The 25,797-nt window shown below is 47.0% G+C and overlaps 1 protein-coding gene across 1 annotated transcript in view; it reads right to left on the reverse strand.

Moving 5' to 3' along the window:
- USP11 (ubiquitin specific peptidase 11) overlaps positions 1-25,797 on the reverse strand; it is a 452,733-nt gene that overhangs the window by 220,009 nt on the left and 206,927 nt on the right. The window contains exon 8 of the mRNA XM_078664784.1: positions 20,233-20,406. Coding sequence (XP_078520910.1) covers positions 20,233-20,406 — 174 coding nt within the window. The remainder of the gene's footprint in view (positions 1-20,232; positions 20,407-25,797) is intronic.

Here is a 25,797-nt window from a genome sequence, read left to right on the forward strand (position 1 = left end):
GGTGGTTTGGATGAGCGAGGGGGGCGGGCCGCAGGGGCACTGCGGTAGGGGAGGAGAGGGGCTGAAGGAGAGAAACGGAAAGAGAACGAATACAGGGGCAGTAGAAAACAGACTACATTGCAATTACAATACAATTACAATTACGAAAACAAAACAATTACAGCTAAGAAATCCAAAACAGAAATAAGAAATACAACAAAAAGGGACAGAGCGAGCAGACAGATACTTACGGCTCACCACTGGGCAGCGCATTATCTTTGTTCCTTTTTGGTATGGCAGTGGTGCTTCCCAGTACCTTTCAATGTAACTTCTTTATTTGGTCACTGTGAGGTCATTGGTTATGACCCCTCAGGTTTGTTGACTACTTAATTCTACAGTTATAGCTGAGCTTTAAAAAAAACACAAGAAATCTAACTTTCTGTATTATTGACAAAAAAAGGTAAGCCAGCAATAGTTGCTCAGCTGCAGGATTTAAAAGTTAAGAAAAGCCTGCCACCTTTTGAATGATCATGTAAACAACCTCTTTCTTGCTTTTCCTAAACATCAAGCCATTAATGGTACAAGTGGCGTGCACTTCCAACTATGGGAAATACTACCATGTAATTTAGATTGCACCAGGCTATCTTCTCGTCCTCTCACCCATTTTTTGTATTTTTTTTAAATACATCATTTGTCTGACTGACATGTCTGCTTGCAATCATGAAATGGAAATTGCATGTATACCACTGAAACAATAGCATACAACCCAAAAAATGTTTTTCAAAATGTAAATTTGGTTTCTTTAACAGAAGAGGATACTTCTAGTAAGGAATGTTTTAGCTTCTTTCAGCACCCATGCGGACACTCCCCCAATTTCCTAAACTCCCCGAAAATCATTTAAGACTAGGCATGGCTGTATTTTGACCTGCACAACCAGTTTTGAAATGGCATGCACAGTGGATGTGACTGTGTTAAGCTTCTTGTAATGTTTCTGCTGCATTTACACTTCATAACAGTTAAGGTTGGTGAGTGCTGAAAGCAACAACTGCATGCTGAAATTTGTTTTGTACATGTTTATTATGCTTCTGTTAACCTCCTACACATGCACCAAACAGATAGAGCTTCCGGAGCACTGAGTCTTTCATGACAGATAGTCCAGGTTTTCTGCCCTTCCTCTCACTCTGCTACTCCATTTCACCATTGAACCATTATCTCTGGGCAGTCCAGTGAATGAAAAATAGGTTAAGGGGGTACACCAGTGGTGTCTTCACTATATGGGCAAGTAAGGGTCAGGTAGAGAGACTGGAGGCAGATTTTTCTTTTACACCTTTCCTAATCTAAAACATTCCCTATCCTTCAATTCTTCTAGCCTACTAATTAATTCTTTCACAGAATTACCCTTCTACAATCACTATTAGTCCAGAAGTGTCAGATTCTTATTATGCGGATGTCACTAGCTGGCTTAAGGATTGATTCCATGTAACACTTACCCTGGTGGCCTGTTACAACGGCTTGACTATGGATTGTATAGTGTTGCTCATATGGGGAACTCACCATTGTTCCCAAGAATCAATGCATGTTGCTAATGACTGGATCCTAGAAAGCGAAGTCTGAAATTTGTACAACACTACCATTTGTCAAGGACAGTGATTATTTTTTTTCCGTACCAGCTGGGCGCAGAACATACCTTCCACATGTTTGTTTGGTTTGCACAAATTCTAGGCTTGTGGGCCTGTACGTCCAATCGAGATATTTAGGCACCTCTGTCACTCCTTGGTAAACACTCTGGGTGTGTTTCTCCTGTAAAGGCATATTTCCTTCTAGACCGAGTCTTGAAATAATTACAAGGGCTCCCTGACCCAGTACTTAAACGTAGGTCACTCTCCGGTTTTATACCAGTGTAGACCATACAGAGTTTACTCTTGCTGCCTGAAACCAGTGCACTCCTGTGGTTCGTGCTGCTATCACTACTGAATTTCTCCTGTTAATGCCTGCAGTTTACTCCTTGTCCATTTAAAGTGGACATAAACCCTGAAAGTTAAAAGGTATGGTTAGCTTAGAAAACCATAACTGAAACCCACCATGCCAACTGTAACTCACTCCCGAGATGCAGTGATTGTGATTTCACAATATTTATACTATTAAATAACATAACCTAACACCACAACATTAGGTTTCATATCCAAAGAACAACATACTGCACCCCTAGTGATATCATCAATACTGTCCATATTAAACTAATAAGTTAGATCACCTTTGATGTCAATTGCCATGTCCTCTGTGAAATCATGGGCATGGCATTTGGGGGTATGAGATATGGTTTGATAGGTGGGGGAAGAGTCATTGCTCAGACAACTATAAAGGATCAATGCAAGGGTTTTGTTTCACTCTGTTTTTAAGCGATAACCTGTTTTTTTTTCTTTTAATTTGAGTTACGGTATTGTGAGCATAACTTATTATGAACTGTTTTTCTGTAAATAGAAAAAAGGATAATTAGATAAAGGCAAATTAACCTGCTTGTCATCCTAGTTCTCCCCCATTGGGCACTTCACTGAAATAACATTTAAATGTGCAAACTCATTTGCGGGAAACTGGAAGGAAGTCTGATGTTGCCAAAATCTGAGTGCTCCCCTCAACTTCCCAGACCATAAGATGTTCTACAGGGCCTATTCCCGGACTTATGATTTAAAAATAAAACAAGAATCACATTTGGTAGGTCTGAGGACTTTTCCTGGATTTCCGGGGCAATTAGACTTAACTGGGCAACAAATGTTAGAGTTATGTCATTTGTCACCGGTGTCCTGCTCCACCCCACTACTGCACTTAAAGTGAATGAACACATACTCTCTCACCACTGGAGTCTCCAAAGGCAGTGTGGCTGAGCAGTCAAAAGTTACTCCAGGTGGTGGGTTGCAGTTAGAAACTTATATCATGTAAAATTGTAGATCAAAGATGGCAACTGGAGTCTATCTGCAGCACTTCCTGGCAGTGCACACAAGACCCCCACACCATCCCGCTTAATGCAGTACCACGTGGAGGTTATGTTGTCTGCAAGAACAATGACGGGAATGATTGTGATGGAAGGAAGGTAGGTCTTGAGGGCTAGTCAGATGGTGCTCAACTCCAGCAGATTGATTTGGTGTTGCTTCTCCATTGGAGACCATGGCCTCTGATCTCTGACTCGCTTATTTGCTGCCGCCACCACCACCCAATTCAGAGATGACACCTCCATCACCACAGTCAGCTCTGGATCGGGTAAGAAAAACGTCCAATCACAAGTCATGATACACTCGTCACCACCGCAGGCCCTAGGCTGCTTTGTCCAATATGAAGATCCTGTCCTAGAGGCATGCCCCAATACTGAAGGTGGATGTTCCACTGCAGATCCTGCATGTCCCAATGAGCATAAGGCACCAGCAGCATGCAGGAGGCCAAGAGAAGCTTCAGAACCATCCAGCTCCAACATAGGAATGAGCTTGAACATCAGGAGCATATTCGGAATTTCACAGAACCGCTGCAAAGGCAGAAAGGAATTGAAATCCATCATATGCAAAACCAATCCTATAAAGGCAATCCACTGCACTTGCCAGAGAAGGGAATTCATCTTGCTGATAACGAAATCGAGGGAGGAAAGCAGGTGGTCAAAGGCTGACAGCAGTGAGCCCATATTCTGCAGTTGGTCATCAAAGAACAGTAATATGTTGATCCCTTACTTGTGAAGATGGGCTGTGATCACTGTCTTCACCTTTGTAAATGAGACCGGGGTGGTATGGGATAGGGATTGGTATAGGGGGTGCAGGGGTTCAAGGTGATGACACATCGAAGCACAACAAACATCCTCCAATCTTCCTGGTCCACGGTAGACTGACCCAAGGAGAGATCTCAATCTTCAATTGGTCTTTCTAAACAAAGGCACTGAGGAACCACAGATCCATAATTGGCCTGATCCGGTTATCTTTCTCAGTGATCAAAAACCACCATTAGTAGCAACACTTGCCCCTCTCCACCTCGGTGATTCTCTCTACTGCCAACACCGAACAAGCTAGAATAGCTGCACGATCTGCCAAACATCCGAACAGAAACAGGAGTATATAGAAAAGTGTGGGCCTAAGAAGGCTGAACAACCAATAAAAACCCACCGATCTGTGGTAACTGGGAAGGCAAAATATTCTGCCCAAAGATAGGCAAGTCAAAAAACTTTTTTCCTATGGAAACATGCTCTTAACTATAACTACCTACTGGTGACCGCAAGTAGGAAATATATAAATGATGTGTTGGGTCTAAGTAAAATATGAATGGCGCACTAATTTATCAATGGTTGAAGTGGACTTGCTTATTGCCCATGGTGTATGTTGCGGTGGCTGGAAATAAAATGTTAATGGCACAAAAACAGATTAGTGCCGGACATGGCTGATAGATTGTCATATGCTGAGGTAGGCGGTAGAAAAAAGTGAAATGCTGAATACCTGATCAGTGACTGAAGTGGAAACACCCATTGCCCAATGATAAGCTGGGTAAAGTGTGAATGGCACAATAACTGATCAATGGCTAAAGTGCGCTCACCCATGGCCCCATGATGTATGTTACAGAAGATGAAAGTAAAAAGTGGAATAGCTTTACCAAAACATACAAGGGACGTGTGTCCCAACACTTCTCAGCAATTTATCTTGGAAACTGTGCTACAACTGACAAGGAGAACACCTACACTCTCCTCTCCCTGAACTGGAAAGGCGGGGATAAGAAGCAACAGAGAATGGAATAATTTGAAGAAAGGTGTTTGTGGAAGCAGGGGTGGAGGGAAGTGATTTGCTCACTTTGTCTGTACAATTTGGCTAGAGTAATTATCCACCATCTATTAAAAAGCTGGTACTGGTGCAGCTTACATTAGCACTTTAACACAGCTGAGAAAGCAACCTCATATTTCATGCGCAGGTGTGAAGGTGACGGCATATAAAGGCTCATCAGATGTGTAAACTAGGGGTTCAGCAAGGAGCATCCAGTTTATAGTAACACCCACAAATCTGTTATGTGGGACATAAATAGGAAAATTAAGCTGAATCCAACATTAAGCCCCTACAAGTTAAAAAGGCAGGGTGCGAGGTGTATAAATCTGTTATCAAAAAGCAACATCTGAGTGGCTGCATTCGGCTTCAACTAAATGCCCCCCCCCCAATAGAACTGGCACATTTAAACAGAAGAAACGGTTCTAAAGTGAGTGTAATAACTTTCAATGTGTCAGCTCTAACTCCTTTAAGTTGTTGTAAACCGGTTATCCAATAAGGAAAATGATTCTTACCAGTATGCATCTGTTCTTGGCATGTAGAACAGCAGAGTTACACGCTGTGAGTAGATGGCCACCTAGTGTTGGGCCCGGATGTTTGCAGTATGCTTTTGTTGTTGAAAAGTCTTTGGAAGTCACGCGACAGGTGACTTCCTCCTTTTGATCATACTGCGCGTGGGCATCGGCTCCATCCCCAGATTGTTTTTCGCCATTAGGGAAGTGATGGAGCTGTACAAGAAGTAGTGATGTCCATGTGATTTGTATCTAATTAAGATAATACTGGAACAGATAAAGGCAGCCGGGTGGGCGTGTGTAACTCTGCAGCTCTACATACCAAGAACAGATGCATACTGGTAATGAATATGCTACTTACCAGTATGCATCTGTTCTTGGCATGTAGGGCTGCTAACATTCATATCTATTGCATAGATCGCCGCCTAGTGTTGGGTCCGGATGATTGCACATTGTTGTCCTGGAAGAGTCTTCGAAGTATCACGAGATAGGTGGCTCCTCCCCTGGACTACAGTGCGCATGGGCATCGACTCCATCCCCAGATTGTTTTTAGCCATTGTGGCAGAGATGGAGTGAAATAGTGTAAAGGATGTCCATGCTAATGATTGAATGCAAGAGAGTATCTGCAGCCGCTACGGGCACCGGGGAGGAGGGCGGGCGATATGAATGTTAGCAGCCCTACATGCCAAGAACAGATGCATAATAAGTAGCATATTCAGTTCGAGGCATGTGGGCTGCTAAATTCATATCTATTGCATAGAATACATAGCAGTCCCTCCATTAAGGGCGGTTGCCCGTGCCAGCTGCAGACGTCTGAAAGAGTGTCTTGAGAACAGCCTGTCCTACAGCTGCTTGCTGTTTGGAATGCACATCGACACAGTAATGTTTGGTAAATGTGTGCGGTGTAGACCACGTGGCTGCTCTACAAATGTCTTCCAAAGGGATGTTCCCTAGGAAAGCCATGGAGGCCCCCAACTTGCGTGTGGAGTGCGCCCTTGGGGGTATTGTTAAAGTACGTTTAGCCTTTTGATAACAGATGTGAATGCACTTAACAATCCATCTGGCTATTCCTGCCTTGGAAATAGGGTTGCCTTTGTGCTGTGCTGAGAAGGCAACAAAAAGTTGTTGTGTTTTCCTAAAGGGTTGTGTTCTGTCAATGTAGTACATCAACGCCCTACTAACGTCCAATGTATGAAGCATTCTTTCCGCTACTGTTTGCGGGTTTTGGAAGAATGCGGGCAGGTCAATAGTTTGGTTGATATGAAACTGTGACACCACCTTTGGAAGGAATTTGGGGTTAGTGCGTAGCACTACCCTGTTTGAATGAATTTGTATGAATGGCTCCTGGACTGTGAGCGCTTGCAGCTCACTAACACGTCTGAGCGAAGTAATAGCAATGAGAAAAGCCACTTTCCATGTTAGAAACTGCATTTCGCAGGAGTGCAGTGGCTCAAAAGGTGGGCCCATCAGCCTAGTGAGGACCACATTGAGGTTCCACACTGGAGCTGGTGGTGTCCTTGGAGGAATGACTCGTTTCAGTCCCTCCAGGAAGGCTTTAATGGCAGGCACCCTGTAAACAGAGAGATGCTGCCTGTTCTGGAGATAAGCCGCTATGGCGGATAAGTGTATCCGAATGGAAGCGTACGCTAGATTGCATTTGTAAAGATGTAACAAATAGCAGATGATGTTAGGAATGGATGCATCTAGCGGGTTGATATTGTGTTCTGTACAGTAAATGACAAACCGCTTCCATTTTGCTGCATAGCAAGCTCTGGTAGTGGGCTTTCTTGCCTCGCGTATGATATCCATGCATTCTGGAGGCAGGTTGAGGTAGCCAAACTCTAGGACCTCCGGAGCCAGATCGCCAGGTTGAGCTGTTGCGGATCTGGATGCTGAATGTCGCCATGGTTCTGCGTCAAGAGGCTTGGGGAGAGATGCAGCCTTTGATGCGGTACCACGGAAAGTTCTAGAAACGTGGTGTACCATGGTTGGCGTGCCCACGTTGGAGCAACCAGGATAAGCGTCATCGAGTGTTGCTTTAGCTTTCTTGCCACCAGCGGAATGAGAGGCGCCGGGGGGAAAAGCGTACGCAAATCTGCCTGACCAGTTCATCCATATCGCATTGCCTTGCGAGTCCGGATGAGAGAACCTGGCGGCAAAGCTTTGGCATTTTGCGTTTTCCTTTGTGGCAAACAGGTCTATCTCTGGATGACCCCACTGCTGGAAGTACGGGTGGAGTACTGATGGATGTATCTCCCACTCGTGCATTTGATGGCTGTTTCTGCTGAGCAGATCCGCCATCTGATTGTCCTTGCCCGGGAGGTGTTCTGCCATGAGGAAAATGTTCCTCTGAATGGACCACTTCCACATGCTCTGAGCCAGATGAGACAGCTGTGGCGAGTGAGTACCTCCCTGCTTTTGGATGTAGTACATGGCTGTCATGTTGTCCGACCGGATCAACACGACCTTGTTGCACAGATGTACTTTGAAGGACTTGAGCGCCATGAAGATTGCCATCAATTCCAGGTAGTTGATGTGCAACTTCTGTTCCTGGGTGGACCATAGTCCCTGCACCGTGTAGTGGAGCACATGAGCTCCCCACCCTTGGAGAGATGAGTCCGTCGTTAGGGTAATCTGTGGCACGGGCTCTTGGAACGGTCGTCCCATGCAAAGGTTGTGTGGATTCCACCAATGCAGAGAGTTGTATGCCCGACCGGTCACCAACACTAGGTCTGTCAGTTGTCCCTGAGCCTGTGTCCACTGATTTGCCAAGCATTCTTGGAGCGGACGCATGTGCAACCTTGCGTGCGGGACTATGAAGATGCAGGAGGCCATCATGCCTATCAACTGCATGAACACTCTCGCTGGTAGGGAGTGTTGCGGCCTGAACCTCTGGATCAGCGACTGAATGTTGTCGATCCTGACCGGGTTTGGCTGAGCCATAGCAGTCAGGGCATTTATTGTCGCGCCCAGATACTGCCGCACATGGGCTGGTTGAAGGTGCGACTTTGGGTAGTTTAGCGAGAACCCCAGACTGTGAAGGAGGTGAATGGTGTGGGACATGTCCGCGGCGCACTGTTGTTCTGACTTTGCTTGAACGAGCCAGTCGTCTAGGTAAGGGTAGACATGTATGTTCTGCCTCCTGAGGTGCGCCGCAACTGTCGCCAGACACTTTGTAAATACTCTGGGGGCAGTGGTCACTCCGAAGGGTAGGACTTTGAACTGATAGTGCCTGTTTTGAATGGTGAACCTGAGGTATTTTCTGTGGGATGGGTGGAGTGGTATGTGGAAATAAGCATCCTTGAGGTCCAAGGTTGCTAGGAAGTCCCCTTGGTTCAGCAGGGGAAGAATCTGCTGCAGTGTAAGCATGTGAAAGTGTTCTGACAGTATATACAGGTTGAGGGGGCGTAGATCCAGAATGGGTCTGAGGGATCCGTCCTTTTTTGGGATAAGGAAGTACAGGGAATAGACCCCTGTGCCTTCCTCCTCCACCGGTACGAGCTCGATTGCGCCTTTTTGCAGCATCACCACAACTTCCTGCTGCAATAAGTGCAAGTGCTCTGCCGACATAGGACGTTGTTTTGGGGGAATGGTGGGTGGAGTTGATGTTAACTCCAAACAATAACCGTACTGGATAAGCTGTCTTACCCACCTGTCTGTGGTGATGGATGTCCAGACGGGCAGGAACTGCTGGAGTCTCCCCCCGACAGGTGTTGGATGGTCGGGGGGCAGTGACAGAGAGTCACTGTTTGTTGGCGGCAGAGGAACGGGAGTTGTTGTTTCCTCTGCCTCTGCCCTTGGCACTGTTACCTCTGTTACCTCCTCTACCCTGCTTTGGGTACAAGGATTGTGCACCACCCTTCGTGAATTGTGTCTGTTGACCCAAGTGTCCTCTGGTAACACCACGTGCTCCTGAGCGACGAAAAGTGCTCCCCCTGAATTGTTGGGACTGAAGCGCCCCCATGGACTTAGCAGTTTCATTGTCCTTTTTAATTTTTTCGAGGGTGGTGTCAACATCTGGGCCAAACAGTCTGTCAGGATTAACGGGCTGGTTGAGTATTGTTGTTTGAATATCTGGTTTAAAGCCTGATATGCGAAGCCATGCTTGTCGCCGTAACATGACGCTAGTGTTAATTGCCCTAGCCGCTGTATCAGCCACATCAAGTGCACACTTTATTGCTGCGTTTGAGATGAGCTTTCCCTCTTGTATGAGCATTTCGGCTGCCTCCTTAAACTCATCATGAAGGTGTTGAAGGAGCTGTTCTAGGGTGTCGTAATGCGCCCTATCGTATCGTGCCAATAGTGCCTGTGTGTTTGATATACGCCAGATATTGGCAGCCTGCGCAGCCACTCTTTTGCCCGATGCCTCAAGCACTTTCGACTCCTTGTCTGGGGGAGGAGCTTCACCAGTTGTTTGGGAGTTTGCCCTCTTGCGGGCATTGGCGACCACCAACGAATCCAGAGGCAACTGTCCCCGAATATAAGCCGGGTCTTCAGGTGCGGGTCTGTATTTCTTTTCAATACGTGGATTCACCACTCTCGCCCTGGTAGGTTCCTTAAAGATCTCTGGGGCATGCTTAAGGACACCTTTTAGCATAGGAAGTGTCTTGACTGTTCGTTCTGAGACAGAGAAAGTGTCAAACAAAAAATCTTCCTCCACCGGGTCAGCATGCATGTCCACATCATGATTTGCAGCGGCCCGCTCTATCAAAGCATTAAATGCTGCGGAATCCTCAGTTGGTGATGTACGTGCACCAAACCCCTGTGGTTCCTGTACCACCTGATGACCTCCTTGGTCACCAGTGTCATCATATGACCCCTGTTGACCATCAGGGTCATTGTCTGCAGGGAAATTGTACTGTTCATCTTGGTCGTCATCCTCTCCCCCTGACTGGTTGGGGGAAGGTGATGGACTCCTTCTTGGAGGTGGCTGAATAGGTTCAACAAGGGCAGGAATGTCCTGTGCCGGCCTTGTCCTTTTTAGTGGAATGACATAGGATTCCAATAAAGGAAGGAAGGACATGGCTTTTGTAGTTCGGACTGGACTGTTCCCATGGGGCACAGGGTCAGCGCTAATTTGCATATCGCCATTGTCTAACCCAGGGTGGTGTGGAGTGGAAAAACGATGGATTTGGGCCCAGATCTTTGGACTGGGGTGAATGTGTGACATTGATCCACATTCTGTCCATCATTGTTGTGTTTGCAGTTACCGCTCTAAGTGTACTGGGGATGCTCAGACGTGAGTCCCAGGCACTCCACACCACTGGAATCAAGCTAGCCGGGCTGATGAGGTGTTACCTCGAAACCGGGCCGGTCCTCGGATGCTTGTTTCCGTTCTGGGAAGGACATGGCTTTTGTAGTTCGGACTGGACTGTTCCCATGGGGCACAGGGTCAGCGCTGATTTGCATATCGCCATTGTCTAACCCAGGGTGGTGTGGAGTGGAAAAACGATGGATTTGGGCCCAGATCTTTGGACTGGGGTGAATGTGTGACATTGATCCACATTCTGTCCATCATTGTTGTGTTTGCAGTTATAGGATTCCAATGGCTGGGAAGTGATCTTTCTTTTGTAGAGGGTCAATTTCCCCGTGTCGGCATCGATGTAATGCTCAGATTGTTCTTCTGAGGCTTGAAGTCGATCCGAGCGGCCACTTTGCGTCGAGGGTGCTGACGTGTCAGTGATCTTCGGCACCGATCTGGGTGCAAATGCCTTTGGTGCCACCTTAGGTGGCAGAGTGTAGAGAAGCTTGCTCGAAGTCTTCGCAGGTGTGTCCACCGTTTTCGGAGCCGACGGCGTGGGACCCGTTGCCGTCGAAGTCTTCTCCCGAATACGTTTGAGGGAGTCGCTGACCTGTTTTGTGAACGAGGCGGAGGATTTGGTAACCGACGGCCGATGTTCGGTAGCGTCGGAGGCCCTCGGTGTCGACGAGTGTTCCGCCGACGAATCTTTAGCTCCAACGGCTGTTGGCTCCGTTGTAGGCTTAGGTGCCGACGCCGGTGCTGCAGACCCGGCATCCGTGTGCCGATGCGTTGTGCCTCCGGCCTTCGTATCGTGGCTCTTAGTTGACTTCGCTTCGACCGTGCGTTTACTTGTTGGCGCCGCAGCTGTGTCCGAAGGCGTGTCAACAGGCTTAGCGTGATGGACAACCTTCTTAGAGGACGGGTCCTTGGCCACCTTCTGCTGCGCTGTCGACTCGACAGGTTTCTTCGACTTCGGGGGGCCGGAGGGCGCCGGAGTCGATGAGGGAGCAGGCTTTGATATTTTTGTTGGGACGTCGGCCATTGTAGGTGTTGTCGAATCCGATGGTTTCGGTTTCGTTTTTGGAGCGACGTCGGCCATCTTTGGTGTAGTCGATTCCGAAGGTTTCGGTTTCGATACGCGCAATGGCGGCTCCGCTGGAGTGTCCGTGGCCGGGCCAGAAGGCGGGGCCGGGGATAGCGGTGCAGGGTCGTGGGTAAGGCCGAGTGGCGATCCCGTGACCTGAGCCTGAGTCATGTAACTTTCGGGGCATAGCTCTTCCTCTGAGCTATCTTCCGCGGCCCCATATACTTCGTCGTCGTCCCCTACCTCCTCGACGTATTCAAGGTCTTGGCCCTGTCCTTCGACGTTTTCTTCGGGATCGGCCTGGACCTTTGTCGACGGTGGTGAAATCTGAAGATGATTGCTTCGGCCTTCTTCTGCGGGGTCGTCGAATATGTCGTCGGGTGCCGGAGCCGCTCGCTGGGCCTCAAGGCGCACCGCGCGCCGAAGCTTGAGCGTTTTCTTGGACCTGAACTTAGAGCAGGCCATGCAGTTGTCCTCGTTGTGGTCCGGCGAGAGGCATTTATTACAGACTGGATGCACGTCGATATGTGGATATTTGGATCCACAGACGGGGCAGAACTTGAACGGGCTCCGCTCCATGATAAGTTCGTCTGGGTCTTGCTGCGACGAGAGGGCCTCGATGTCCGAGGAGTTACTCGACTCCGCAGAATTCCGACTCAAAGAGCCGGAGATGCTCGAGACCGTACGCAAACAATACCGACGCAGGTAACAAAGGCCTTTTGGCCTTAAAGAAGAGATTTTTTCGATTCCGACACGGAGACGTCGAAATCACATCCGAACCCAATGGCGGAAAAAAACAATCTGGGGATGGAGTCGATGCCCATGCGCACTGTAGTCCAGGGGAGGAGCCACCTATCTCGTGATACTTCGAAGACTCTTCCAGGACAACAATGTGCAATCATCCGGACCCAACACTAGGCGGCGAGCTATGCAATAGATATGAATTTAGCAGCCCACATGCCTCGAACGTAGCATTTTCCGTTCGAGGCATATGAGCTGCAGATTACACACTGTGCATAGATTGTATAGCAGTACCCACCTTTAGCGGCGACTACCCGGATCTGTTGCATTTGTTTGAAACAGAGTTTTTAGTACAGCCTGGCCCACAGTGGCTTGTTGTTTAGTTTGCACATCTACACAATAGTGTTTTGTGAATGTGTGTGGTGTAGACCAGTGGTTCCCAAACTTTTGGCTCCTGAGGACCCCCATTGAGTCACCACTGGAAGCCGGGGACCTCCAAGCAATTTGTATGAGTTAAATTTCAAATATTAAAACAGTAATTCGAAAAAAATACACACGTGTGCACACAAAACAAATTCTCAAAGTACTTAGGGGCATATTTACAATAAGTGACGCATCCATGCATATCAGCAGGGATGCGCCACTTATTGTGCGCCATGCCTTTGCCACCATTGATGCGCCGTATTTACAATGCTGCGCCTCATGGGGCAAAAAAGCACAGATGCATGACGCATCTGTGCCGTAAAGGTGGCGCATATCTGGAGTTGCGTCGCAAGCGCGACACAGCTCCAGCAATACTCTGGGGTGCCGAATCTTGTTAATGCTGCGTCAATCCTTACGCCTGTTTCAAGCAGGCGCAGGGGTTTGACGCAGCATGGGCCCCAAAGTGACTGAGTGAAATCTTGTAGATTTCACTCAGCCACTTTTAGGAGGCGTTCCTGCGCCGGAACGCCTCCTTCTGGCGCAGAGCTTTACAACGTGGCGCATCTCTCAGATGCGTCAAGTTGTAAATACCCTGCACCATGGCGCATCTTTTGCGTCGCAGCTGCATCACGAAAGTGACGCAACGGTGGCGTAAAAGCTGAGCAAGGGGCTTGTAAATCTGCCCCTATGGATTTTGGGGCCAGATGTACGACCATTTCATTTAGAGCCTCGCTATTGTCGACACATTGCGAGTGGCAAATTGCGAGTCGCTAAATGAAATGTACAACAGTGTGTTTAACACTGTTTCGGATTCCCAATGGGGTCGCAAATTGCAAGGTTCATTAATATTAATGAGCCTCTCACAATTTGCGAGCCTATTGGGAATGCCAGCCCTCCTAGGTATGGTGCCTGCTGGGCTCTGTAGGCCACCATGTCTGGGACTGCTTTTAAATAAAGCAGTTTAAAAAAAATGCAGCCCATTTACCATGCATTTAAAAAAAATAAAAAAAAGAAAATGAAACGTTTTCGTTTCATTTTCTACGGGCAGGCAGAGGTCCCTGGGACCACTGCCTGCCCTTAAAAAATAATTTTGCATGCATCCCAGTGGCAAATGCATTACCATCTACTTGAAGTAAGTGGTAATTGCGAGTGTTTTGCGACCGCAAAACATTTGTACATGGTTTTAAGACTCGCTATTTGGAAGGGAATGCCCCTTCCAAATAGCAAGTTGCAAAACCTATTTAGCAAGTCGCAAACAAATTGCGACTCGCGAAATAGGCAATGTACATAGCCCAATACGTTTTTGCATGTGAACGTGGGTTCACAAACCTGTTCACGCATATAAAAACGGATCGTACATCTGGCCCTTAGTATTTTATATTGAAGTAATAGCCCCTCTGTCACATGTATTTCATTTGTTTTATAGCATCTCATACCATTGTAGGATGTCAAAGCACTTTACATCACACACATATAGACATTGAATGGTACATGTAAAACAGTGTGTATATAAAATGTTTAAAGAGTGCTTGGTCTGGAAAAGCACAAACTCAGGATTCAGAACATAACACAGTGGCTAGCACTGACTTTAACATTAAAAATGTATTTCCATCCAAATAAATCTTTAGCATCATCAGGATAATGAATAGCTGGGAAAAAACAAAAGTTACTAACTGGTACCATGCAGTTTGCAAGCAGCTCTTTAATGACAGTTTATAGGTCCCTCTGCTACATTACGATTGTCACTTATGAAGTGCACAGTAACAAAAGAATCTCTGTGACAAAAGCAGTAACCACAAACCTATGCCCATAAAATGCTGCTTTTTAAAATACATGTTACACGTTCTTTGCAGTAGGCACATTAAACCTCTGTGCTACATTAGTAAAGTCAAAGCTGCCACTAAACAAAACTCTCCTCAGCTCCAGCAGGTACATTAATCACTGGCATTCTCTTGACACTTTTATTGTTGCTGGAAAGCTGCTAATTATACAAGAAACTTTTCTGTGCTTTTAAAACGGTTGCCTGCGGACCCCCTGGGAATGTGTCACGGACCCCTGGGGGTCCGCGGACCACAGTTTGGGAAACACTGGTGTAGACCATGTAGCTGCTTTGCATATATCATCTAGGGGAATGTTCCTCAAGAATATCATTGAAGCCCATATTTTCCTTGTAGAAAGAGCTTTTGGAGGAATTGTTAACGTACGTTTGGCTTTCTGTTAACATATTTGTATGCATTTAACAATCCACCTAGCTATCCCCGATTTTGATATTGGGTTGCCTTTATGTGGTGGTGAAAAAGACAAAAAGTTGTTTAGTTTTATGAAAAGTTTGTGTCCTTTCGATGTAGTACAGTAATGCTCTTTTGACATCTAAGGTGTGTAGAGCTCTTTCTGCGACTGTTTGTGGCTGCGAGAAAAATATGGGCAGCTCAACAGATTGATTTAGATGGAATGGTGAAATGACTTTTGGGAGGAATTTAGGATTAGTACGTTGAACCACTTTGTTATGATGCATTTGCAGAAAGGGTTCTTGAATGGTAAATGCTTGTAGTTCACTAACTCTTCTGAGAGAAGTAATAGCTACTAGGAAAGCTACTTTCCAAGTTAGGAATTGCAATTCACATTTACGTAACGGTTCAAAGGGAGATCCCATTAACCATGTGAGAACAATGTTTAAGTTCCACACTGGTGAAGGTGGCTTTCTGGGAGGGATTATTCTTTTGAGTCCTTCCATGAAAGCTTTTATAGCAGGTACTCTAAAAAGAGATAGATGTTGTCTATTTTGTAAATATGCTGCAATGTCAGCAATGTGTAGTCTGATAGACGTGTAGGCTAAATTACACTTTTGAAGGTGTTATATGTATCCTATGATGTGCTGAATAGACATCTAAAGGATTTATGTGGTTGTTTTGACAGTATATCACAAACCGTTTCCACTTAGCTGCATAACATACTCTAATAGTGGAACGTCTAGCTTCTTTAATACCGTTCATGCATTCTGGAGGAAGGTTGCGGTAACCAAACTATGACTTCAGGAGCCACATCGCTAGGTTGAGCTGAGCTGGGTCCGGGTGTCTGATCTCTCCATGGTTCTGTGTTAATAGGCGTGGAGATAGGCTTAGTTTCTGGTGTGGCACCACAGATAGTTGCAACAGCGTGGTGTACCACGGTTGTCTGGACCAAGTTGGAGCAACTAGAATGAGTGTTAGGGAACGTTGCTGTAGATTGCATACCACTAAGGGAAGTAGTGGGAGAGGAGAAAAAGCGTACGCAAATTGTCCTGACCAGTTCATCCACATCGCATTTGGACAGCGGGTGTAGATATCTGGCGGCGAAGTTTGGGCATTTTGCGTTTTCATGGGTGGCAAAGAGGTCTATCTGAGGTTGTCCCCACATTTGAAAGAACGGTTGAAGAACTTGCGGATGAAGTTCCCATTCGTGGATCTGCTGTGTCTGTCGACTTAGCAGATCTGCCATGGTGTTTTGTACTCCAGGATCGTGTTGGGCTAGGAGGAAGATCTTTAGTGGTATAGCCCATCTCCATATCTGCTGTGCTAACAGAGAGCTGCAGAGAGTGTGTTCCCCTTTGTTTGTTTATGTAGTACATGGCTGTCATAATGTCTGTGCGGATAAGACAGCTTTGCCTGATACTTGTTTTTGGAATGCTTTTAGGGCTAGAAAAACAGTTAGTAACTCCAAGTGGTTGATGTGGAGTAACAATTGTTGCGGTGTCCACCTGCCTTGCATGGTGTGATGCAGTAGGTGAGCTCCACAGCAAGCGAGCGATGCGTCCGATGTCATGATTTTTTGAGGAACTGGCTCTAGAAACGGTCGGCCCTTTGAAAGGTTGTTGGTGCTCCACCATTGCAGAGCGATGAGTCCGACTGTCTACCAACACTAGGTCTGTTAATTGACCACGAGCCTGGTTTCATTGGCGTGCTAGGCACTCTTGAAGTGGATGGATTTGCAGTCTTGCGTGAGGTACTATAAATATGCAAGATGCCATCATTCCTATGAGCTGCATGAACACTCTAGCTGGAAGCGAGTGTTACAGTTTGAATCTTGTTAGGAGAGTTTGTACACTTGTTATCCTGACTGGAGTGGGATAGGCTAGTGTTAGTTGGGTGTTTATTGTAGCGCCGAGATATTGTTGTATGTGTGAAGGTTGCAGATGTGACTTGGTGTGATTTACTGTGAACCCCAAGTCGCGGAGCAGTTATATCGCAGCGTGAGTGTGTTGTACACACTGGCTGTATGAGCTGGCTTTTACGAGCCAGTCGTCTAGGTATGGGAAGACGTGAATATGCTGTCTTCTTAAGTGTGCTGCTACCACTGCTTGGCATTTGGTAAACTCCCTTGGTGCTGTTGTGACACCGAATGGGAGCACTTTGAACTGGTAGTGCTGCCCGTCCAGCACAAATCTGAGATATTTTCTGTGCGCTATGTGGATAGAAATGTGAAAGTAGGCGTTCATGAGATCTAGTGTGACAAGGAAGTCGTTTTGTAACAGGAGAGGAAGGACTTGTTGGAGTGTGACCATATGAAAATGATCGGACTGTATGTAAAAGTTTAGAGGTCTGAGGTCTAGGATAGGTCTTAGAGATCGGTCCTTCTTTGGGATTAAGAAATATAGGGAGTATACTCCTTTGTTTTGCTGATGTATTGGACTATTTCTATTGCATTTTTGTGCAGGAGGGATATCACTTCCTGCCTGAGCAGTGACAAATGTTCCTGCGACATAGGACGCTGCCTGGGTGGTATGTTTGGGGGGGGGGGGGGTGGATGTTATTTCTAGACAGTAACCTGACTGAATTATTTGAAGCACCCACCTGTCTGATGTGATGTTTACCCAGGCTGCAAAGTGTTGTTGTAGTCTTCCCCCGACAGGAGTGGAATGGGGCGGGGGAAGGGGAGGGGAGTCATTGGGCAGGGGTAGAGGCAGAGCGGGAGTTGTTGTTTTTACCTCTGCCCTTATTGTTGTTACCTCTGTAACCACCCCTTTGGTAGCACCTACTATAGGTGGATTGTGTGGGGGCTTTGTACGAGTTAGAAGGTGTGTCTGAAGATTATCCCCTGGTGGCGCCTCTGTAAGATGAGCAGCAAAATTAACGTCTGGGAGCCTGCGACTGCAGGGCTCCCATAGATTTGGCCGTATCTCTATCCTTTTTCATCTTTTCAAGGGATACATCTACATTGGGTCCGAATAAATGTTGCTCATCGAAGGGTTATAGCACGTTGGACATCAGGTTTGAACCCTGATATGCGTAGCCAGGCATGTCTACGCAACAAAACACTGGTGTTAACTGCTCTGGAGGCAGTGTCTGCTGCATCAAGTGCACAACGAATGGAGGTGTTTGTAATATTTTTTCCTTCTTGGATAAGCTCATTTGCTCTATCTTTGTTCTTATCAGGGAGGTGCTGCATTAACGATTCTAATTCGTCATAATGTGCCCTGTCATATCTTGCCAATAATGCTTGTGTATTGGCAATACGCCACATGTTTGCTGCTTGAGACGCAGTTCTTTTCCCGGATGCGTCAAGGAGCTTAGATTATCTGGTGGGGGAGCTTCACCTGATGTTTGTTAATTTGCTCTTTTGCGTGCATTGGAAACCACAAGCGAGTCTAGTGGGACTGGGCCTTTAACATATGCTGGGTCTGAAGGGACGGCTTTATATTTCTTCTCTATTCTTGGGTTCATGACCAGAGTTCTAACTGGGTCTTTGAAGACTTCAGGAGCATGCTTAATCACTCCTTTAAGCATGGTTAAAATGGATGAGAGTCTTTGTGCATTATCAAAGGTGTCCATTAGGAGGTCTTCATCTACTGGGTCTGTATGCATGTCCACCCCATGATACTGAGCAGCTTTGTGTACTAATTGATTGAAGCCCGTAGTGGCTTCTGGTGGGGAAGGCCTAGAGGGGTATATGTTGTCCTGAGGGACATTTGGGATGCCTGGGGTGTTATAATCATCCCACGGGTCAGGTGAGCCTGGAGGAATAGATGGATCATCTGCATTACCCCCTATATCATCAGGGCTATCATCCCTGTTGTCATCATCTGGTATGATAGAGGATGTAGGGGAATGTTATGGTAGGGGCACAGGTGGTGATGGCATAGGTGGAGGAGAAGGGGAAGGAACTCTTAGAGGAGAGGTAGCCATGTCCTTTTTTGGTCGTTTTTTTTAACTTCGAGTTAATCGACCAGTGATTGGATCTTTAACCAGAGTCTTTTGTGCAGGGTCTGGATGAAATAAGTCCTCTGCAGGAGGCCGTTCTTTTGGTGCAGAAGGAGGTCTCGGCACCGAAGTAGCTTCTTTTGCTTTTTTGGCAATGTCTTTAACAGGAGAAGCAGGAGTCTTCTTCAGCTCCAATGGTTTTTTCGGATCCGATGGTTTTTTCGGTTCCAGTGGTCTTTTTGAATCCGAAGCATGTTTGCTTGGTTACGACCTGGGTTTCGGTGCCGAGTTACTAGCGGTATGCTTCAGAGCCGATTGTTTCTATGGCGGCGTGGTAGGTGATGTCTTTATCGGTGCCGGTAGGTGTGCACCGGCACCGTGGGGAGACCGACTCGAGCCCGAGTCGCCGGAAGGCTTAGGTAGCTTTTTAGCCGGGCCCGAAGGTGGGGCAGTAGAAGCAGTGTCTCGGTGTGCACCCGAGCCCGAGGGTGTGACCGGAGCCTTTTTTGACTGTGTCGAGGAAGGGTCGGGGTCGACGGTCTTACTTACGACCCGCTGTGCTGGAGTGATGTCCTCGACTTCGGAATCTTCTGCCTCGGAGGTGCTGTCGACGCCCTCTGCGAAGATGTCGTCTCGAATCGGAGCTGAAGATCGAGTCACTGTTCTCCAAGTTCTTCGGTCCCGGATCGTCTTCTTGGAGCGGAAGGAGGCACAAGCGGAACAGTCTCTGGCCTCGTGCTCCGGGGAGAGGCAAAGGATACACACCTCATGAAGGTCGGTGTGGGGAAACTTCGACCCACATTGAGGACACTTTTTAAATGGCGTCCTTTCCATGAGCTGGAGTCAAGGCCTAGTTAGACCCGAAAGCCGTCATCGATGACCGGAATCGAAATCTTCGATGTTGGAGTAGCGTCGACTGGAAACGCGTCCGTAACTAAATTGTGGAAGCTGGTGAGGATTGCGCGTCGAAGGAAATTGGTTCCAACACGGAGCGCTGGAAACCCATCCGAGCCCGATGGCGGAAAAAAACAATCTGGGGATGGAGCCGAAGCCCATGCGCAGTATGATCCAAAGGAGGAGTCACCTGTCCTGTGACTTCCAAAGACTTTTCTACAACAAAAACAAACTGCAAACATCTGGGCCCAACACTAGGTGGCCATCTATGCACAGTGTGTAATCTGCAGCTTATATGCCTCGAACACATTGTTTCTAAATTTAGGAAACGCTCTGCTGGCATGAGGAAGAAGGTGTAAGAGTTCTGGTAGTGTTCACACTTCCCAGACCATTATTTTACCTTAAATATGCGGGGTACTACGGAGTAGTGATGTCCCGACCACATCTGCTTTATGATGTCCGCATATGCTTCTGCAATCTCCCCCTTCATGCCCAACGGGTTACTGAAGTTCAGCTCTTTTAGATACAAGTTGTTTATGAAATATTCTGTCAGTGGCGGAACGTTACTGAGACACTGAGGAAAAGGGAAAATAAAAAGTAAACACGTCAGTGAAAGAGGGATGAAACGCTAAAAACGGTAGCAGGCAAAAAAAATCTAATCATTGTAGAGAATAAAATTGCTGAGCACACAGAACATGAAAAACTACCGAATCATTCACGATACAAACTAACATTCATTTTGGAAAAAGAAACTACATTGTTTTGCCTCTTGAAATAAGACTCAAACATACTCGATCACTAGAGATGAATTGATCTAATCTCTGGAATGGGGAACCTTAATTGCTGTAGGAGACAAGATATGGAAGGAAACTAAGACTGGAATTAACAAGCAAGGGGTAATGTTTTAGTCATTACAGGAAAAGTGAAGAAAGAAGCTACAACCTGCAACACTAGTTTTGCAGCTCAACAGGATCTAGATTGTCGAGCTTTGCATTACACTGGTATGTAGAGGCTGGATCTAAAATTGCCCTATTTAATTAACTTTAAAACAAAAATAGCTTAGTGGGTGTTAATTCTATCAAGACTGACTGACATCAGAGAATAATACAATGACTAACTCAAGATTATTTTTCACCAGCAATCGCACTGACATCAGCAGAGCATTTTTTGGAAGGACTTTCCTAGAGGTTTTATTAGTGGCTACTGGCCACCATCCTCTGTGAAACTTACCATTTAACACTTATTCTGAGGCTACAGTACTGGTACACGCAAATTCAATGGAGAGGTTACTTATTTTAGGCTCTCTCACAGGTCAATGAGAATGAGCTATACAGGGTCTAAGACATTCAAATACAGATTGATACAGTAAACAAACACCCAATACCAGTCAGAGCATAAGTTTGGAAAAAAATAAATAGGAAACTAAAACAGAGCTAAGATCGAAGATATACAACAGCAAATAATTCTATAGCCATCTCAGTGCTAGGTGCTATATTTCTATTTTCATGTTTGGGTCAACTGTGGGATATTCGGGAGTAACTGCATCATAATCATTAGCAAGAAATTGTTTTACACCTACACAGATAGAAGCCAGCTATATGATTCTAAGAACAGTTTTGAATATTGAAGATCTTCTACATTCACATGCTGTTTATTATTCACCCATCTAGTAGTTTTGATCGGAAGAGTGCATTTACAAACATTTTTCTTCCAAGGTGGCCGTCAACGTAGTTGGTTCAAGTCTGTATGGCTCACTGTACAGACGATTAAAAGACAAAGGACCGCGCAACAGGACCTCCATTGTAGGAAGCTGGCTCTGTAAATGGTATGCCTCTAGGTGGCTATAACATGCACAGAGTCCAGGTGTTCCACAAAAGAGCACAGGGCTCAATGTAAAAGCCAAATTGCTCTCTTAGAGGCTGAAGACTGCATTTGGGAGTCCAGTCTGGGCAAACCCAAGGTGGGGTGAGACTCTGGAGGGTTTCAGGACCACGTTGGCCCACTTCAACTTGGGCTGGGAGGCACGGGGTGTAGGTGTGCTTTCCAGTGTCGGGTTTTAGCGGTGCGGAATCCTCACAGATCTTCTTGGGTGCCTTCAGGGAGCAGGGGAGTAGCTCTGCTACTCCACAGGAGATGGTTGCTTCTTGAAGTGATGGCAGTACTCCCCAAGTTTTAGGGAGGCAGAGCAGTGGCAGTACGAGTCGTCTTTGGCGCAACTGTCGGGCACAGCAGGCAGGCCGGTAGGGTAGCTGCACTTTTGTGTCCTTCTTAGATAGACAGAATCTGCATTTCTGGTGCCTGGGCTCCGTAAAATACTGGATTTTTAAGTGTTAGGAGGAGTGAAGGGTGGCAGCCCATGGGCTACTTATCCTTGAGGTCACTACATACCCTATATGACCATTTCTTGTGGGAGGTGGTGTAAGAAAGTGGCTCTATATATATACTGGACCAAAGTAACGTACAGCGTGTATAGAGTCCTCAATCTCCAGAGGCATAACAGAGGTTGAAGTCAGATATGACCTTACTCTCTAAAGTGGTAGCTTGGTCGAGCAGTAAGACAGTATCAGAGGACAGTGTAAAGCATTTGTTGATCACACTCAGTCAGCAAAAGGTTTCACACACTCAAGAACTGAACTCTAGGCCAATTGTTTTTATATCAAAAGATATAGTTTTATTTTAGAACCAACAGGTATAAAAATATACTTTTCTCAACATGAATGACTTTAGGTAATTACTTTGCAGAAAGGCAATCGACTTGGTAAGTACAATAGCTACAGTGGTTGCAATTGGCAACACAATTCTAAACACAATTTAACTGAGCTCAATGGGTTTTTCCACATAAATGCAGTTGATTACTTTATAGATTACTTTTGGAACTCCAGGACTGGATCCTAGATTCAGTCCCGGGCCCTAAGTTGAAAACAGACTAGTTAAAGCGTTTTGGTTATAGCAGTGAGTTTTAAAGAATATAACTGTATTTTAAAAGTTCACACTTAGAAACTTTTCAGTGAAAATCCAGCAATGTTATCCTATGGGAGGAAATTCAGGTCACAGGTAAAGTACGTTCTCGTTACTTTTGTAATCCAGTACTGGGCTCCTAGGTCCAGCACTGGTATTTCTACTTAAGACAGGTAAGTAATTACGTTTCAGTAGTTGGGACGATTTTTAAGGAATATCTGAAGTTTGCAAAAATAGACACTTAGAAGAAATTTCACAGAAAAGCAGTCACTGGTTTCCTTTGGAGAAAATTCAGGTTACTAGTAAACACGGTTAACATTACTTTTGCGGTTCAGTACTGTGTTAAAAGGTTCAGGACTGGCTTCTCTCCTGATCACAGGTGAGTACTTCGGAATTCGTTATTCGGCTGATTTTAGATTAATATTTATAAGTTTCAAATCTTCACACTTTGAAGATTTTTCGAGTCAAACCAGACAATGTTATGGAAGGAAGTGACCTATCGGTTTGCAGGGGAGTACTCGACTGGTGAAGTTACGGTTCTGGGCATAGACTCCAGGGTCGGGAAGATACAGTAGTTACACCCTCAGCGGCACAGGGGCAGCCGGGTGCAGAGAGAGTAGACCCAATGCAATCCAAAGGAAGGTAGGGGGCCTTCGGTTGGTGGCTGCAAGCAGGCAAGCAAAGCGGCTGTGGGAGCTGCGCTCCTGGTCACTTACTCAGGGCAAGTGGGGAAGTAGAGTTGGGTAGTAGTTGCGCTTCCAGCGGCACTCTGGCAGCTGGGTGCAGGGTGCTTTTGAGCCGTCGGGCGCTCAATGTTATCCAATGGGAAAGTCAAAAAGTGAACAAAGGCTGCAGACTCGGGTACAGAGATTCTTCAGGTGCGACCACCACTTCGAGAGGCAAGTTGGGATCTTGTAGAAGAGGTAGGTATCCCAAAGGAAGGAACAGGGAGCCGCAGGGAGCTGGGTGCAGGGGTGTATTGTGGTGTCTGGAAATCTTACTCTCAGCTGGTCGCGGTTGGAGGGGTCCCGGGTTCGGAGGCTGCCGGCGTCGTCTGGGTCGCCGAGGAGGGTCTTTGGGCACTGGACTTGGAGTCCCAGTCACCGGGGGGACGTCCTCATGGTCTTGGATCACTCGGGCATGGGCCGGGCTCGGCGGGTGCAGAGTGAGCTGGATTTGCGGTTCCTGGCTGGCACCAGGGGTATTGCTGTTGGAGCAGGGCCTCTGCTCATGGGAGTCCCAGTCTGTTAGAGGGTCAAGGCAGGCAGGTCCTCCGGGTGTTCCAAGGTTGCTGTCCGCAGGAGTCGCCGGGATTTAGCAGGAGTAGGTTCCAGGATCGAAAGGCCGGTAGGGCTGGGGCCAAGTCACTTGGTGTCGTCCTGTTGTTAGCAGCTGCACAGCGGGTCTTCTTCTTGATGTTCTTTATTGTTTTCTCATCGGGATCTGAGGAAGGAAGGTTCAGGGTGTCCCTAAATACTAACTTTAGGGGCGTTACAGGTAGGGCAAGGGCAGGGACCAATAGGTCCCTGTCCTGGGGTGGGCACACCCCCTAGCCTGCTCCTCTCCTGTGGGAGGGAGGCAGGAGCCTAGCTGTGATTGGGCTGGGCTCCCAATCTTCAAGATGGCCTTTTTCCGGGGTCGTTCACCTCGCCTCCTCCACCTGAGGGGTGGGGTTGGCAAAGGCTGGCACACCCCCCCTGCCTGATGTAGGGTTTCCCGCCAGTCTTCCTGCCAGAGTGGTGGTCAGAACTGATGGGGGCCAGCTGCTAAGTACAGCAAGTGGCCTGGGAAAGCTCACAAGAGCGTCAGGATTTTGAAGCTTCCCCCTGCCCGTCCTGGGGGAGGAGACATAGCGCCTCGCTCAGGATGTGCATTGTTGCAGGCCCAGGAGAGCAGGGGCTCTCCACCCAGGGGTCCAGCAACATGTCTGCTGTGTGGCAGCCCAGGCAGCCACTCAGACCAGACGTGGATTGTAGGTTAGGGTTTAGGGGGCATCTCTAAGATACCCTCTGTGGTGCATTTTACATTAAATCCCACACTGGCATCAGTGTGGGTTTAATGTGCTGAGAAGTTTGATATCAAATGTGTCAGTCTTCAGTGTAGCCATTATGGTGTTGTGGAGTTCGTAATGACAACCTCCCCGCACCATGTAGTCTTAATGGCATCACTGCACTTATAGTGCCCCGGAATGGCCCTGGGTACTTTAGGGGCACAGAGCTCATGCTCCTGTGCCCACACCAATGGCATAGGGCACCCAGCTAGAGCGCAACGCAGGTACACCATCCTTTTCCATTTAATATTTATATTCCGAGACGGAGGAAAAGACAGTTCACACGATTTAAACTTATTCTGATATTGGTCCTGAAGAATCGCTAGTCAGTGGACAAGTAGCGAGAATCATGTCGACCCAGTCATACACAAACTAGCCTAGTCTTGCACAGGGGTACATAACTTCCCTTCGAGCCTAGTCTAAATCTCTTTTAATTGGAGCAAGGGACCCCCAGAATAAACCTGATCCTGGTACCCTCAGCCCCATTTTAATCACCATAACGTCTACACCACCTTGGCCACATACCCGTACTTCACCCATACGGCAGTTGGATAAAAGATATCCACCAAAGAGCCCCTCTTAGAGGTGTTGCCCGTTGGGTATTGCACCGCTGACCCAACACAGCTTTAGGGAAGGAACACAGACCCGGGGCACCTGGTTGTCAGGAGCCCAGGGCACAATCTGTCAAAGCACATCAGCAGTTCAGAAAAAAGTGGGGCATACCAATGCAAGAAAGATGGCACTTTCTCACAAGTGGGCAAACCCGTCCCAGAGTTCCTAATTCTGCCATCAGCAAGATGGCAGAATTTTCCTAAAGGGGGTATATCAGGCAGGGCACCTGAGGGGTGTGCCTGGCTTGGTAGCACACCACACCTACCTGAATATCCAATTTCCCACCTGTCCTGGTGCCAAATGGGCCCAGAGCAGGAGATTGCATTTCCACTGTTTGGGGAGGCT

This window comes from Lissotriton helveticus, chromosome 10 (genome assembly GCF_964261635.1).
Source record: "Lissotriton helveticus chromosome 10, aLisHel1.1, whole genome shotgun sequence".
Lineage (NCBI taxonomy): Eukaryota > Metazoa > Chordata > Amphibia > Caudata > Salamandridae > Lissotriton > Lissotriton helveticus.